The sequence below is a fragment of the Pelobates fuscus genome, chromosome 6 (assembly GCF_036172605.1).
Source record: "Pelobates fuscus isolate aPelFus1 chromosome 6, aPelFus1.pri, whole genome shotgun sequence".
Lineage (NCBI taxonomy): Eukaryota > Metazoa > Chordata > Amphibia > Anura > Pelobatidae > Pelobates > Pelobates fuscus.
This window is the reverse complement of record NC_086322.1, coordinates 29,882,739-29,899,658: the sequence shown is the minus strand read 5'-3', so window position 1 is coordinate 29,899,658 and position 16,920 is coordinate 29,882,739. Positions and strand designations below refer to the sequence as shown.

At 40.7% G+C, this 16,920-nt stretch overlaps 1 protein-coding gene across 3 annotated transcripts in view; it reads left to right on the top strand.

Moving 5' to 3' along the window:
• RAB11FIP5 (RAB11 family interacting protein 5) overlaps positions 1-16,920 on the top strand; it is a 75,726-nt gene that overhangs the window by 22,777 nt on the left and 36,029 nt on the right. For all 3 annotated transcript variants that reach the window (XM_063457584.1, XM_063457583.1, XM_063457582.1), the window contains exon 2: positions 15,316-15,770. In XM_063457584.1, the coding sequence (XP_063313654.1) occupies positions 15,413-15,770 (358 nt within the window). In that variant the 5' untranslated portion in view covers positions 15,316-15,412. The remainder of the gene's footprint in view (positions 1-15,315; positions 15,771-16,920) is intronic.

The following is a 16,920-nucleotide window of genomic DNA, read 5'->3' as shown; positions in this document are numbered from 1 at the left end:
TGATCTGCAGGAGGACATTTCTCATTTTGTGCATAATATGATGTAGATGCTTATATACACACACACACACACTCCTTCCATTGCATACAGGCTTGTAGATTGTAGACCCTTTATTCCAACTCGCAACCAAAACACCCGCTACGTAGTAGACATCCTCCCCAGACAGCTCATAGTAGTGTCTTACCAGCAGCTGAGAACTGACCGCTAACATTTTCTCATTATTGTAATCTTTATTTACTAAGGATGTACACAACTGCTGTGAATTGAAAACCAAACTGAAAAATGTTCCCAGTAGCATATATAGTAAGAAATTAGTGTGACTGTGTCCTGTTTGGTAAGATCATACCGAGTGTTCAGAGAGATTTGCGTTTCCCCCACAACATGGTACAGGACATGGCAAGTCTGAAAAGTATCAGAAATACATGTCCCCCTGGGCTTCTGTACGTTATTCCAGCGATGGAAGAGTCTCCTTGCTGCACCTCCAATCCTCCTTCTAAAGTCATTAAAGGGTGTCTATAGTGTAAGGCAGGGGTGCACAAAATGTACATCTCCAGGTGTTTTAGAACTATAACTCCCATGATGCTATGCATGCCTTTAGAATGACAATGCATCATGGAAGCTGTCATTTTAAATTGTCTGGGGATCTACCTTTAAGGCACCCCTGGTGTAAGGAATACTAAGTTGTATTCTCCACACCATAGTTCCCTCAAGTCTGCCCTCTCCCAGATCATCCGAATCAGCTCTCCGCCACCTCCTCCACCATCCAACGGGGAGGACAAATTCACATGCAAAGCAAGCACATTTGGCCCTGCCATAGGAAAGCCTTTCCTATGGGGGTTTTAACGACGCTGCATGTCCTCATGGTGAGCGTGAGGACATCGGTGTCAGGTGACCAAAAATCAGCCACCAGGAAGTGCCTCTAGTGCCTGTAAGGTTACTATTGCAGTTTCTGTAAGACTGCAGTGATTTACATTGCAAGACTAAGTGGGACCGGGACACTGCACCCAGACCACTTAAATGAGCTGAAATGGTCTGGGTGCCTGTAGTGTGGTTTTTTTTTTTTTTTTTTTTTTTTTTGTGCTAATCACTCATAGGGCACTGGATTGTTCCTTTAAATTAACAGAAAAAGGGTCTAGAGATTTGCAAAATTTAAAGTCATGTTTACCTAATTACATAACGTGCAGGTCTGAGATGGTTGCACAGAGTTTCCTAACTAGGTGTGTATGAAGACAGACTTTCCAAATTGAATTTCATGAAATTTTATTTTATAAAAACTTTTATTTTTATGTGAAAGTTCCCCTTTCCCCCAAGATGAGGCCAGCATCCTATCCATGTCACATTTCACTGACCTCGATACTAATCTATAGTGAATATAATATTGTAAAGTGCCAAGGAATCGAATAATAATAGACGCTGCTTTCCTCAATGTGGGGGCATCATTTTCCAATATGGCTGATAGATACCATATCTAAAGCTGCCAAACTTACGATTGATTTAGTCTCTTAGAGAAAATAAATATTATACCTTAAATGGGGTATTCACAGTGACTTTATTCATGGGTCTGTATTAATAGACCCAGAGACCTGTGCCATGTACGTTGTTTGGGCTTTGAAAAAGGTACCCTTTGCTGCATTCCTCTGTGTCAGAGCTTGGGCCTGTTGGGATGTATTTTTTAATTACCATTCTGTTTTGCACAGATGCCGATGTCTGGGGAACTATTAAAGCCAGATACTGTGGAATTGCCTTCAGCTCGCTTAGTGCTGGCAGAGCCAAACTGTTCAGTAGTCTGTGCCACCACTCACATTGGCATGACTGGTCCAGGAAAAGTGAAACATTTGGCCTATTGTTTTATACCAGTCTGGACAATCTGGCTCGAGTTAATCCCTGCAAAGCTGCTGGTTCTCTCACTGAACTATGGATCTAAAGCTGGCTTTCTGTAGTTTCTGCATCTTGTGATCTGACCATTGTACTGCGCTGCAGAACTTGTTGGTACTCTAAAAATATTTTTTATAGTAATTGTTACTCTGGAGATACAGGATTACTTTCTGAAGCTGGCTGTTGTATCCTATAATCTGCAATTCTAGGTCTGTGCTGATTGCGTCAACATTAAGTATTTGTTTTAAATGTCAGCATAATATAATCTCCCAAGATATCCATTAATGCTTGCATTGAGCTATGTGCGGCTGTTCATGATATGAATTTAGATTACCATCATTCTCCGTGGATGAAATATTAATCTAGTTTTGAAACAAACCAGCCCAAATTTTTGCTAGACAAGTATTTTTTTTTTCCTTTAGAATTGAGGCTTTTGAAAACATTTGCTGCCACTAGTGTGTGTGTGTGTGTGTGTGTGTGTTCTTTTTTTTTTTTTTTTTTTTTTTTGTCTATGTTTGGACTCTTACGTTTTAGTCCATGATTATTTGGTTAATGATATCTTTCTATGTTATACAGAGTACATTTTTACAATAAATGTGCCCTCGAAATCCTAAAAGCATGGTTCTGCAGGCTCCTTTTTGTTGTCTTATGTTACAAGATGTAATTTTAAGAGTATTTTGTTTGGTTTTCAGGTTTACCCGATTTCTTAAAGAAAAAAAAAGTAAATAAAATAAAAAATGTATAAAATGTTCACAATTTACCATTTTTGTGGCAGACCAGCTGTAAAAACATTGAGGTGGGGGATTATTTTTTTCTTTACACTTTGTTGTAAATTCTACCTTGTTTTAGTTTCTAATATGTGCTAGAAAGACGTGTAGCCTTTGTGATTTGATACATTTATTAAGAATTAAATTCCTTGTATGAGGAGGTTTGATTATAAATTCCCAGGTCGAAAGAGAGATCGATCTGTTGGTCCGTTAAACGTCTATAGACAAATATTCTTGGACCGTTTCTCTTTGGCACGTATTCATTGGATCATGCACCTGCGTGACTGACCCCACACTCCTGCCATGCATATCCCAGCATGCTCTGTTTGCATGCTTTTACCCCATTAGATCTGCACGCCAGCAGTCAAGTTGTCCAGGTCCGGTTTTGATCAGAAAATAAAGGAAAAGTTCTAAGCCAACTACTTCTCACAATTGCTGGGAAAATAAAACCCAAGAAAGACCATGATAACATAATCCTAGATGCAGATATCCCATTCCTTTATCCAGGACATGTTGTTGAGCTGTAGGAGGCCTGGATTATTGGAATACAATTAGCTTGCCAGAGAGATTCCTGGCTGCCTGAAACCATCCATCTGGAAGGGGGTGTGAGGGCTTTGGATGGTCCATGGATAGGGCCGTGCTGGTTCCTGAGTAGGTGTTTTGATGACACTATCTGCTGCCATAGCAAGTTTTTCCATGGAAGACAGACATCCTCTCGTAATTGGCCTGGGCATCTGGTACATCTATTGTCACACTTCAAAGGAAGAGCTTGTTAGAGGGAACGCCCCAACAGACCTGCATTCTCACTCACCAGAAACATGCGGACAATGTGTCCTTAAGTCATACACATGTTCCTGTAATCCATTTCCAAGCTTCAGTCACTTCAAAGATCACAAGAAATAGCAGCTTGCTAGTAAACAAATATCTGGTACCAATTTGTTTTAATGTATGCTTCATTGCCTTTTAATGGAGGATGTATTTTCTCTCAGGAGCCTTTGAATTAGGTATAAATTAGGTAGAACTATGGGATAATAATGTGTGTGGGTTTTGTTTTTCCCTCCACTTCCCTGTGTTTTGTCCCTCGTTCTTAGAGTGTAAGCTTGTTTGGGCATGGCCCTATACACCTACTGCTCCTGTCCCTGTGTTCTTGTTAGAATGAATCGTTTATCTTGTTTTACCTATTGTTCAGCACTGTGGAATATGATGATGCTATATACAACATTGCAATTGACCATTTTAGATATTTTGTTTTTAATGGTAGTAAACAATCCGTCAAAGTAATTGTGTGAATTAAAGTGGCTCTGTCCGCCTCCCTTCTCCCCTTTTCCATTCCTCCTACTGGTTGTGAGATGCCCTGAGAGGGTTAAACCTGGCTGTCTTTACATTTTGCCTGTCCTGCTGGGTCATTATTCAGAGGAGTGCCATCTTGGTGGATCAAAGATGGCGCTCGTCAGAAGTTCCTTCCTAAGGCGTGTGCATAGGGCGTCGGGGGGGCTTGCCTTGCACTGTGTCGACTCTCAGGATTCCTTGAGGGTCAACACGTAGAGAAGTGAGCAGCCAATGACAAAGTTAATAAAAGCTGTGGAGTTTGACTAAATTTCCCATTTTGTCAACATGCAAGGTATGCATACTTTTTGCTTTTATATAATGTTTGATTTTTTTTTTATTTTTTTTTATTGATACAGGGCTTCACAGGGGGATAACATGCACATAATACATTTAAAATAAATAAACAAAGCCGCATTAACTTTATAATCTGCTGTCTTCCATACAGGGACTCTAATGTGAAGTTGCAACACTCCATTTATTACCTGTGTGCTACTTATCACTGTCCAGGCACACTAGGAGAGATCGTGTTGTATAGTTATCAGAGTTGTAAGAGTGGAGTCATTTTCAACGGTGTGCCTGCTGGTTTAATTGGTTTCCATGGTGATTGCTCCTTGTTTAGAACTTTGCAATACTTTTCAGAACACAGCACTTTGATAAATCTAGCTGATCAATAGGTGGTGACTGACCATTGTGCACCTAGTTCATTGGTGAAGTTTATTGCTTCTTTATTTGTTTTTAAAAAATCACTGATACAGTGGTAACGAATTCCGCAGTGCTGTACATTAGGTATGGTGGGTGGGGGTGTGTGTGTGTGTGTGTGTGTGTGTGTATGTGTATAAACCCAGCACTCTAATCTTTAAATGCATTTGCCTGGGTGCAGTCCTTCCCATCGTCGCCAACTGTAACACATCCAAGCTGGATCTGGGTAGATATAATTGTCTAGGAGGGAGGGAGCTGCAACAATTGTACAGGCCGTGGTGGAAGAGGTATATGCCGGACTGTATGGTCTGCAGATTTTTCCTAAATTTTACAGTCCATTTTCAATTGTTTTTTTTTTTTTTATGATAAAAGAAAATCCATTGTGTTCTTGAGATCCTTATATTTGCACAGATTAAAGGAACTCTCAAACTTCCAAAACAAAATCAAATTTTTTTTGGATTTGTTCCTCACGATGCTTAGGTTCAGGCTTCCTATTTGTTTTAATAATAAAAAAACTTAATAAAAATGTTGCATGTCTGTTATCCAGTGCTGGAACACCCTGTTTTATAACCACTCCTCCCACTGTGAGATCTCTGGTCCACCTGACACTTCTCTTAAAGAAGCATTGCTAGCCTACGGTGCAGGCGCAGCAATCTCTCAGAGAAGCAATAAGTCCGGTGATTCTCTCCGAGATGCATGAAATATTTTCGATGTCTTCGTGTTGTGCGTTATGTCAACTCGCTGTGACACCTACTAGAAGTGGGTGTTTGCAGCCAAATGTAAACATTGCCGTTTATGAGAAACATCCTAGATCTTCTCTGGATTTCATGATTGTATTTAATTTTTTTTTAAATATATATATATATATATAAATATTAAATGTAATTTTAGGCCATGTTGCATGTTTACTGCTTTCAGGTTTTAAACTGCTGCTGTGTACTTGCCTTGCAATTTAAGTAATCCTCTTACAGTATTGCCTCTCTTCTGAGTCTGGCACCAGTTCTAAAACAAGATGATAATTCATCCTCCAAATTCGCAGTTAGGGTTAAGATAGGTGCCTGTTGGGGGAGGATATGGAACGGAGAGGCTCATAGTAGCAGTGTTGGGAATCTGTGAGTGCTCTAACCCCTGTGGAGTACACCTGCCATGATCATGAGCTGGCATTGGAGTTTGTTTGGTATTTTTTTTTTTTTTTTTTTTTTAAAGCGGCTTGAGTGTCAAATGTTGCGTATGCTGCCACTAGAGTACCGTGCAGTGCAGGCCAGAGTGTGTTGTACAGAGTAGAGTACATAGGATATCTGGGAAACGTAGTGAGCCGTCCCAAGTTTGACTATTACAGCAACCGTATACGGATTACTGCTGTTTTGATTTTTAAGGGGAAGTTGCTTACCAACTATGTTTACTTCTCCCCTATATTTATTCAACCTGTATTTGGGAGGTCTGGACACAAAGTTAATTGCAGATCTCCACATTGCTGTAGTTGGTGCTATCCTGGAACTGGTGCCTCCGTTTGGGCTCTGTCAATCATATATTACAGGATCCATTCACTGCACCTCTCCATCCACATAGATCATTTATCCTAAAATGTTTCTTGGTCTCCATTGTAACTCGGGCTCTGGTTGTGCCAGAACTGAACTGGATTGTGAGGTCAACGGACTAATCGTTACTATTCATTTAAAAGTTAACACACGTTTTTATTGGTGTTGTTCCCCAAACACCATAACCACTTCAGCCACCCTGTTTTGATGCCATCAGGGCCGTGGCACATTCTCAGGGTAAGTAGTCAAAAAATTATCTAGAGTTCGTTGAGAGCTAGTCACCTCCACCTGTGCTCTCTGAAGCTGCAGCAAGGTGTTGAGCCTGGTGGTGCAGAGTGTAGCTCATTGGCTGATGTGCTCCGCTAACTGGTAAGTTGTCAAACTTTTCTAAACGTTTTGATTGGTCTTCCTGGGAGGGTGCCAGAGCACTCCAGGAACTGTAAAAACTAATGTGGATTTTAGTAGTTATTGTGGTTGTAGTGCTCATTTAATGGAGTTTCCTCTTTTTTAATTCCCAAAAGAGATGGCTTGTGAGCAGCATCTACAATTTTAAAAATAGTTAACATAGTTCCTTTTGAAGACTTTTTTTTTTTTTTGTAGCTGAGAAGTAGGGGTTACTCTGTTGTGCTCAGTCATGTTAGACTTCTGATTAACGTATCCGTTTTTCTGTGGTTTTAGCATTGTTTAAGTTAATGCTGTAATCGAAGGGCTGGTGTGCTTGCTTATCAGATAGTGAGGGTGATGTGGGTCGAGCCTGCAGATACGTCAGTCTTTAGTTAAAGGAACCGTAAGCTGGCCCTCTGAACACCTTGTGATGTAACTACTTTTACTGTGAGTAAGAGGGGACTTTCTGTTTTCTAAAGGCCTTTTGCATCTCTAACATGGATCGTGTTTTCAGTAGGTTTAGGTGGGGCTGGATTGTTCTGCAGAAATTTGCACATTGCAAAATATACAAATGGCACACTCCTGATTTTGGCAAATAAGGCTATAGGTGTCCAGAAAACCAATTTGCTAAGTGTGGCCTAAAAGAAATCCTTAAAGGAACACTATAGGGTCATAAACACAAACGTGCAGGCCCAGATATGAAACACGGGTTTTGTAATCCCTCTGTACATATGCAATACATGCACCGCTCTAACCCTGGCTTACAGGTACAAGCTACATCAGAACAGGGAAGAAGAATTTTTCTTTTTCAGTATTTAGAAATACTTTGTACCTTTCAAAACCTCATTCACACAGACATCGCATATAACATTAATTTCACATGTTGGTTGTAGAACAAGACAAGTTGCAAAATCAAATAACTACTTTTTAGCACAAGCGTTGCCTTAGTTTTGTCATAACTGTATGTGTCTCAACCGTCTCGCTCGCAAACTTAGTATACAAGTAAAGAGTTCCACAACCACACTCTAATTTTGCATCTTTGTGTTGTTACAAGGCCTAGTGTACAAAAACAAAAGGGTACAAGCATTATTATAAGTACGGTATGTCATGCACAACCGGGTTATAAGGCATCATAGGGTCTGGGAACATATCAGGTAAGTGAAAGTGGCATAGCCCTAGCTATGGGTGAGTTTATTAGTGTTTGGATCTGAGACCAGAATCCTCGCAAGCCTGACACGTCCAAAAGTAATTAAATATTTGAATTGCATTCTTTAAATCCCATTTTTAGCCAATGTGGGAGCTGTCTGCAGCCTTTCCCAGACCAGGGCCTGGTTTAGCTGTGTGAGGGGAACCCAGCCTGAATATGCTGTGTACTGGAGGCTTGCATGGGGGTTGGGTAAGAAGGAATGGTGGGGTGTGTAGGAGGACATTCCAGAATAGGGAGCGGGCCCAGGGAAGATTTGGGATGTGGATTTAACCCAACATGTGCCTGCAGGTCTGTCATTAGGTAAATGCTTACAAAGAGGGACCTGCAAATCCTGAAAACTCTACCAGGGTCTGCCACGAAGTGCATTATAAATCAGAATAGTCCTTTCTGACGATTGGCGTCCATTCATATCCTTTTTTTTTTATTTTTCCTCTCTGACTTTTTCCACTTTTCCATTATAGTTGACAGAATGACACTAGCTTGCGGTCTTTTGTAAAAGTAGATTTTTGAGATTTAAAGGGTTAAATCAAAGACCTCCATCCCTTTAACTTCCCTCAAAGGTATATGTATTGTGTAATTATGCACACTGTGTTCCCTGCATTGCTATACTGTATGTAGAATCCCTGTGTTGTAGGAGGGGGGGGCATGCATTCCTCCTTGATTGACATTCTCACTTTCTCCCTTGTAGCACAGGGAATGTACATTCTCCTGGGCAGCACTTTACATGCACTAACCATCAACATTTAAATAGAGTATATATTCAGAAAAACATGAATTATCTAGAAGCCCTATTTGTTGCTGGTCTAATAGATTATGATGCTGTAGTCTACGTGGACCTAGTTAAATATTCTGGAGGGAGTTGTTGCCAGAGTGTCTTAGAATGTTTGAAGTTATCTCGTGATCTTGATTTTGTGAATCAACTTATATTTTTTTTCTTCTTTTCAGTTCTTTACACTGTATATGTTGCTGCAGCTATACCATCCCATACTTAGGTTTGTGTTTGTTTTGTTTTTTTTAGAAGAAATCTCATCACTTTTATATTGGCGTAGGACAAAGCAATCAAGTGCTGGAGCTCAAACCATTTGTTTAATCCCTAGAGGGGAGCCAGCGCCAGGGATCTCCTGGCACCATAACTACTTAATTTCTATTGAATGATCACTATAGTCACTAGGACAATTACAGCTTAATGTAATTGTTCTGGTGTATATAGTCCATCCCTGCAGGCTTTTTAATGTAAACACTGAAAAGGCAGTGGCCTTGTTTACATTGCTGCCTAGTAACACCTGTAGTAGCAGTCACTATGCATATATACGGCTTTCTCACTCGAGTAATACCCAGCGCGTCGTATGGATCATTAAGATGCAAGCTACGTCTCCACTTAAAACCCAAACCGAAGAGGGGAGTTTCTCTGCAGAAGAGGTGTCAGATTGGTAATCTCCAGTCAGCTGAGGGAAATGTCAAATTTCAAGCAAGTCTTGAAGCTCGAGGATTCTAGCTGCCTTGTAGACCACTCTTCAGAAGAGTTTTGGGAATTTCTGGAATCTGCCAGCATGCAGTTCTCTGAAAATGTTTTAGGGCTCTCCACAAAGAACAAAGATGATTTCGATGACATCCGCCTTGCATGCACAAACTCCATGAGATTCACAACAAGTGGTGGACAAACCTTGCAGAGAGAACTCCACTTTGCGCAGATGTTGGCAACTACAGAAGGTTTTATGAATCCCTGAATGCAGTGTACGTCCCTTGCACATTGCAAGTGATCAAACACTCTTCACAGACAAGGTGTCATTTCTGAACCGGTGGTCAGAACATTTCCAGTCTCATCAGCACCAACCGCACAGTAAAAGTTTCTGCAGTCCATCGCATCCCACAACAGCGTGGAGACAAAAAAAAAGTTGTACGAGATTCCCACTCTTGAACAGGCTATTAAGCAGCTGAAAAGTGATGAGGCAACATGCATCAATGATATTTCACCAAAAGTCTGGAAGGGTGAGGGCCTAGCATTACACACTAAACTTTGATTTCTTTGTCTGCTGGGAACAAGGCAAACTACCACTGAACCTCTGTGTTGGTATAATCATCACTTTTTATAAGAACAAGGGAGAAAAGTCGAACTGCTCTGTCGCAGGAAAAAATCCTTCCAAGCCTGCACCTCATGAAGTTTACCATCACTCTCTCATCACTATTGGTGAATCAGAGCTGAGGACAGCTACCTTGGGTGCATAAGGTCTTCAGATGCCACGATTGACAAAGAAACTGTATAAGAGTCTGGAAAAACAAACCTCTAAAGAAAGGCACAAAGATACGTGTCTACAGAGCTGTTGTACTGACCACTCTTCTGTACTGCTCTGAGTCATGAGTTGCCTATCTCCATCACAAGCGACTCCTTGAGTGCTTTCTCAAACGCTGCCTCTGCACAATCTGAAGCATTTATTAGACTGACTTAATCACTAATATCAATGTTCTCGAACAGGCAGGGACCACCAGTATCAAGGCTTTGCTTTTGACGTTGCAGCTGCGCTGGGCAGGGTATGTCTCCAGGATGGAAGATCATCTCCTACCTAAGGTTGTGCTGTATGGTGAACTCTCCACTGCACACCGCAACAGAGGAGCACCAAAGAAGAGATACAAGGACTCTTTGAAGTAATCACTTCTTGCCTATCACATTGACTATCGTCCCTGGTGTGCCCTAACCTCGGATTGCGAGAGTTGGAGACACACCATTCATCAGGTTGTCTCCTCCTTCGAGAATGCACATAGGGCAGATATTGTGAATAAAAAGAAAGCGGTGAAGGACAGTGACACTGTGGCATCAGTCAGACCAGATTTTTCATTGTAGCAGCTGCTTTGGTCTGTCCTGCATTGGGATAATCAGCCACCAACGTGTCTGCGTTGATTAAGTTACTTACTGCCATTACAATTTAAATATTCATGTTCCAGTTCCTCTCATTATTTTTGTTAGATTTACATTGAAAACTAGCAATCATACAATGTGAAAAGACTATCTGTTTAGTGGTAGTCCTTGCAGGGAAAGGCCCAAATAAACGGGTTCAACGTAATTTGAAACCATGGTCTATGGAACTTGTTTACTTAGTTTTGGCCTTCAACAGGCTCTACCTGTATGGAGCCTGTCTAGACTTTTTTTTTTTTTTTTTGGTGCTTTGTCAAAATAAAATTCCTTTTTAATCCACACCAAAGTGAATTGACATGTCCTGGATTCACTTGTGGAGTCTTAAACCACGAATAAGACTCCACAGGTAAATATAAATTATTGGATTAAAAGGAGAAACCGTTTGATTCGGAGAAACCGTCCAATACCAAACCTTTGGTACCTGTCTAAGAAGTGGTTATGGGGATTCTGACAGTGATACTGCGAATTGGCTGAGGACTCTAGTCTAAATCCGAATCTTTTTAGAAGGCAATGTTGCTACTGTTTGATCTACAACCAGACCAAACCACCTCTATTTACCTTGACATTAGTCTCGCTATAGTTCATGTCTTGCTATATTGCTGTAACTTTTTTTTTTTTTTTTTTTTTTTAAATGGAGCCAAGAAAAGCAGGTTGAAGGTATGTAGAGCAAACACCCATACTCCTGTGCCAATAAAACAAAATTGCATGACATATTATAATTAATGCTTTAACAATATCTTAAACATCTGTCATTAAAATAAAAGTAGGAGGCTCAGTTTAATTAGTCAGGAAGAACAGTCACAACTGGAGATTTTTGCACAACCTGATGTGCAGTTAAGTGTTTAGTTTTTTCATTAAGTCTGCAATATTTGTATTTATTTGAAGTATACATTGTATGACTGACAGACCTGGCACAGACACTACATACATCAGAAATCAACTTAAAGAACTGTCATCACACTTTCATCTTTTAACCCCTTTAAGACCAAGGCTTTTTTGTGATGCAACGTGTTTTGTAACCAAGGCTTCATTGATCCTTTTGCTATGTGTTCATTCAATCCCAATTTCTCCCTTTCTGTTTAAGTGCGCCCATACAGATGTATTTATTTTTTTTAAAGGAGAAATGGGGCTTGCAGGAAGACCTACCTGTGGTCTTTTCAGAAACTTGGGGGACACTACGCCCGGCGGGGGGAGGGGGAGGGATCAGTAAAATATAGTGGGTGAGTTAGATTGCTCAGCCACAGTATTTGAAGGGCTATGAGCTCACTTTTACTGCTGCTCATAGCTCATCTGTCAGTGTGAGGATACCAACGGTGGCTGACCGTTTGTTACATTTTTTTTTTTCTCACCATAAAAACTGATTTTGCACAGCCCTTTGTTTTTTGGTAACTTCTAAGCTTCCCAAGGTCTATGGCCAAACTGTAATCTATAGACTGTTTTTTGGGGTATAACTTTAGCTTAAAGGGAAACTATAGTGTTGGGAACATAACGTTGTATTCCTTACTCGATCATACCCTCTGGGCATTGTATAAAATGAAGGTTGATGCGTATATATGCGGTTTGTACATTATCTATCTGTGCTCGGTGCAATGCTGCTTTGTAGTTTGTACAGATTATGTTGCACAGGCCTTTAATAGGAATTTGCGCAGTCTAGTATAAATTAGGATTTCCTGAGTGTGAAATGACGAGGATCGAAAAAAGCCTTGTCACGTAGAGTTTAGACAAGGCTTAACATGTTTCTATGTTTGGACCTGTTCTTTCCTTGAGAATGAAGCTCTGCAAGCAGTCTGGTCTTCTGAACACGCATAGTGCTTTCCTTCTGGTATATAAGCGATAACAGAAAAAATAATATAACTTAAAAGCAAAGCAAAAAGAAATGCAGAATCTAAAAGTGACCAATGTTGCAATCTGTATTTGAACTGTAGTGTGTGTACACATCCAAAAAAAACTGAATAATCCTATGTGGGTGAGCTATTCCAGAAATACTCCAGCCTTGTTTATTTTGAGAGGGGAAAAAATCTCTCATACTTTTGTCAGAACTTCTGTATGACTGAATCCGTATCTCACTGTATCCATGCCTATAAGATAGCTCAGGTTTTCCATGCTCGGCTTACTTTATTGGTCATAAGTGAAAATCACCAGAAAGAATACCATTTAATCCATACAATTTCTGGCTCCTTTTCTGGAAGACCGTTGCTTAACTAATTTTGTAGGATATCTAAATTATGTATTACATGGCTTCCCATACAGGGACACTATAGGCACCAAAACCACTTTAGCTTAATAAAGCAGATTTGATGTATAGATCATGCCCCTGCAGTCTAACTGCTCAATTATCTGCCATTTAGGAGTTAAATTGCTTTGTTTATACAGCCATGTTACACCTCAATGCATGGGATTTTCATGTAACTGCAGGGGCATGATGTATAGTGTTCAAACTCAAGGAAATCGGTCTAGATGAAAATGCTTGTTCTTGGATAGAACATTGGCTTAAAAACAGAGTACAAAGAGTTGTCGTTAATGGTAAATTTTCAAGCTGGACAGAGGTGGCAAGTGGTGTCCCTCAGGGGTCTGTTCTGGGACCCCTTCTATTTAACATGTTTATAAAGGATCTTGAAGACAGCATTGAAAGTCATGTTTCAGTGTTTGCAGATGACACAAAACTTTGTAAAATAATACAATGTGAGCAGGATATTACTTTGCTGCAGAGGGATTTAGATAGATTGGAGGACTGGGCACTCAAATGGCAGATGAAATTTAATGTTAAAAAATGCAAAGTTATGCACTTCGGCGTAAAGAATACACAAGCAACGTATACCCTTAATGGAAGCGAATTAGGGATAACAACACACAAAAAGGACTTGGGAATTGTTATAGACAACAAACTATGCAACAATGTGCAATGTCAATCAGCAGTGGCAAAGGCCAGTAGGGTATTGTCATGCATGGAAAAAGGGCATTCATTCTCGGGACGAGAATATCATTTTGCCTCTCTATAAATCACTGGTAAGACCACACCTTGAATATTCTGTGCAATTTTGGGCACCTGTTCTAAAGAAGGATATTATGGCACTAGAAATAGTGCAGAGGCGGGCTACAAAATTAATAAAAGGAATGGAACAGATCAGCTATGAAGAAAGGTTAACAAATTTAAACCTATTTAGTTTAGAAAAACGTCGCCTGAGAGGGGATATGATAACATTATACAAATATATCGGGGCCAATACAAACCATTGTGTGGAAATCTATTCACAAACCGGACTTTACATAGGATACGAGGTCATGCGTTTTAGACTGGAAGAAATAAGATTTCGTCTAAGGCAAAGGAAAGGTTTTTGGTTTTTTTTTACTGTAAGAACAATCAGGATGTGGAATTCTCTGCCTGAAGAAGTGGTTTTATCAGAGTCCATACAGATGTTCAAACAGCTACTACATGCATACTTGCAAAGACATAATATTCAAGGATATAATCTTTCAATGTAGGGTAATAACTGCTTGATCCAAGGATAAATCTGACTGCCATTCTGGGGTCAAGAAGGATTTTTTTTCCTAGTTTGTTGCAAAATTGTGCTTCAAACTGGTTTTTTTTTTTTTTTTTTTTACCTTTTGGATCAACAGCAAAAAACATATTTGAGGAAGGCTGAACTTGATGGACACAAGTCTCTTTTCAGCTATGTAACTATGTATACACTCAAAACTGCTTTTTGTAAAGGGACACTATAGGCTCCCAGGCCACTTTAACTCATCAAAGTGGTATAGGTACAATGCCCCTGTTCCCCTTAGTCCTGCAATATAACACATTGCAGTTTTTTTTAACCCCTTATGGACCAAACTTCTGGAATAAAAGGGAATCATGACATGTCACACATGTCATGTGTCCTTAAGGGGTTAATGTTTCCATTGCAGGATTAGGACAGCAACTAGTGGCACTAGATTTTTTTGTGGACTCGGAAGTCCCTTAAACGCTGGACGTCTTCATGCTCTGAGATCATCCAATGTCTGTGAAAGCCCCAAAGGGAAGAATTGATGCAAAAACACTCGCAGAGTGCCGACCTGGCGCCGATCTCCCTCGGCTGAGCAAATAACTGTTTTTTAACCCTTTATGTGCTGGGACCAATGATCAGAAGGCACTGTAGTGTTAGGAATACAAAGTTATATTCCTAACACTATAGATTCCCTTTAAGCTAAAGTTTTTCCAGAGTTGGAAGGTTCTCCATTGCTTTGGGCAAGGCAACTACAATGGTAAATGGTTTCTCATGCTTATGGGCAGTACTAGAGCCTGTCTAACACAATTAGGATTATTTACCAACGTGAGAATTGCAGGGAGTTCAAAGTTAATATCACAAATTAGGCCAACATAGCCAAATTAGTAATACCTTCTAGCCAATCCCATTTTGTTTGACTGCTTTCTTCTTTATTTACTAAATGTACAAATTGACAAATTCAAAGTGAATTCTTAATTAACCATGAAATAGTTCATTTTATAGAGATTTTGTCCCCGTTATAATTGCAAGTTTTGCTTGGCATATTTATCATTGTATTGCAAAGCTTTCCTGAAGGGTTTATTACTATTAACCGGTTGGCTATTCCTTCTCATTTTACTAGATGGTACAAGCTCCGTTCAAAGCCTGGGAAGAAGGAGAAGGAGAGGGGTGAGATCGAAGTCTCTATCCAGTTCACGAGAAACAACTTAACTGCCAGTATGTTTGATCTCTCTGTCAAGGACAAACCCAAGACACCATTTGGGAAGCTTAAGGACAAGATGAAAGTCAAGAAACTCTTTGACATGGAGTCCTCTTCCGCCATCGTTTCAAGCAGCGTGGGCCGTCTTGATAGTGACGATGAGGATGAACGAAAGCCAAAGTCCAAGGCGGCCTTTTTCTTGAAGGGACGTTTGCGCAAAAGCTCCCTCACCAAATCCAACACTTCTCTGGGCTCTGACAGCTCCATCTCAAATGCAAGTGGCACAGTGCCCACCAGTTCTGGCATCTCCATTGTTCTACCTGATGCTGGCAAGAAACCAGCAGCCAGGAACAGCAGTCTGTCCACAGAAGCCACTGGTAAGTGTAACTCAGAATAAAATGTGATACGCCAAACCTCCTAAGTCACCTTAACGACCAAATTATACCCCAGTCTAGTCATTGTCGAGCCTGAGATGGAACAGTGTATCCATTTCATTTGGGTCTAAAAATGAGATTGAGCAAGTGTAGTTTTACCCCCCTATTTCAACTGGATTTTATTTTTTTCTATTGCAGGGCAAGCAAGAAAATCAATGCAACTTCTTAAAGGACAATTGTCCCCAAATTTTCACTTTTCGTTTTTGTTTTATTAGTGAATTTATTTGTGTGTGTGTGTGTGTGTGTATACACATGTATATGTACACTGCTCAAGAAAATAAAGGGAACACTTAAACAACACAAAGTAACTCCAAGTCAATCACAATTCTGTGAAATCAAACTGTCCACTTAGGAAGCAACACTGAGTGACCATCAATTTCACATGCTGTTGTGCAAATGGGATAGACAACAGGTGGAAATTATAGGCAATTAGCAAGACACCCCCAATAAAGGAGTGGTTCTGCAGGTGGTGATCAGACCACTTCTCAGTTCCTATGCTTCCTGACTGATGATTTGGTCACTTTTGAATGCTGGCGGTGCTTTCACTCTAGTGGTAGCATGAGACGGAGTCTACAACCCACACAAGTGGCTCAGGTAGTAAAGCTCATCCAGGATGGCACATCAATGCGAGCTGTGGCAAGAAGGTTTGCTGTGTCTGTCAGCATAGTGTCCAGAGCATGGAGGCGCTACCAGGAGACAGGCCAGTACATCAGACGTGGAGGAGGCCGTAGGAGGGCAACAACCCAGCAGCAGGACCGCTACCTTCACCTTTGTGCAAGGAGTAACAGGAGGAATACTGCCAGAGCCCTTCAAAATGACCTCCAGCAGGCCACAAATGTGCATGTGTCTGCTCAAACGGTCAGAAACAGACTCCATGAGGGTGGTATGAGGGCCCGACGTCCACAGGTGGGAGTTGTGCTTACAGCCCAACACCGTGCAGGACGTTTGGCATTTGCCAGAGAACACCAAGATTGGCAAATTCGCCACTGGCGCCCTGTGCTTCTCACAGATGAAAGCAGGTTCACACTGAGCACGTGTGACAGAGTCTGGAGACGCCGTGGAGAACGTTCTGCTGCCTGCAACATCCTCCAGC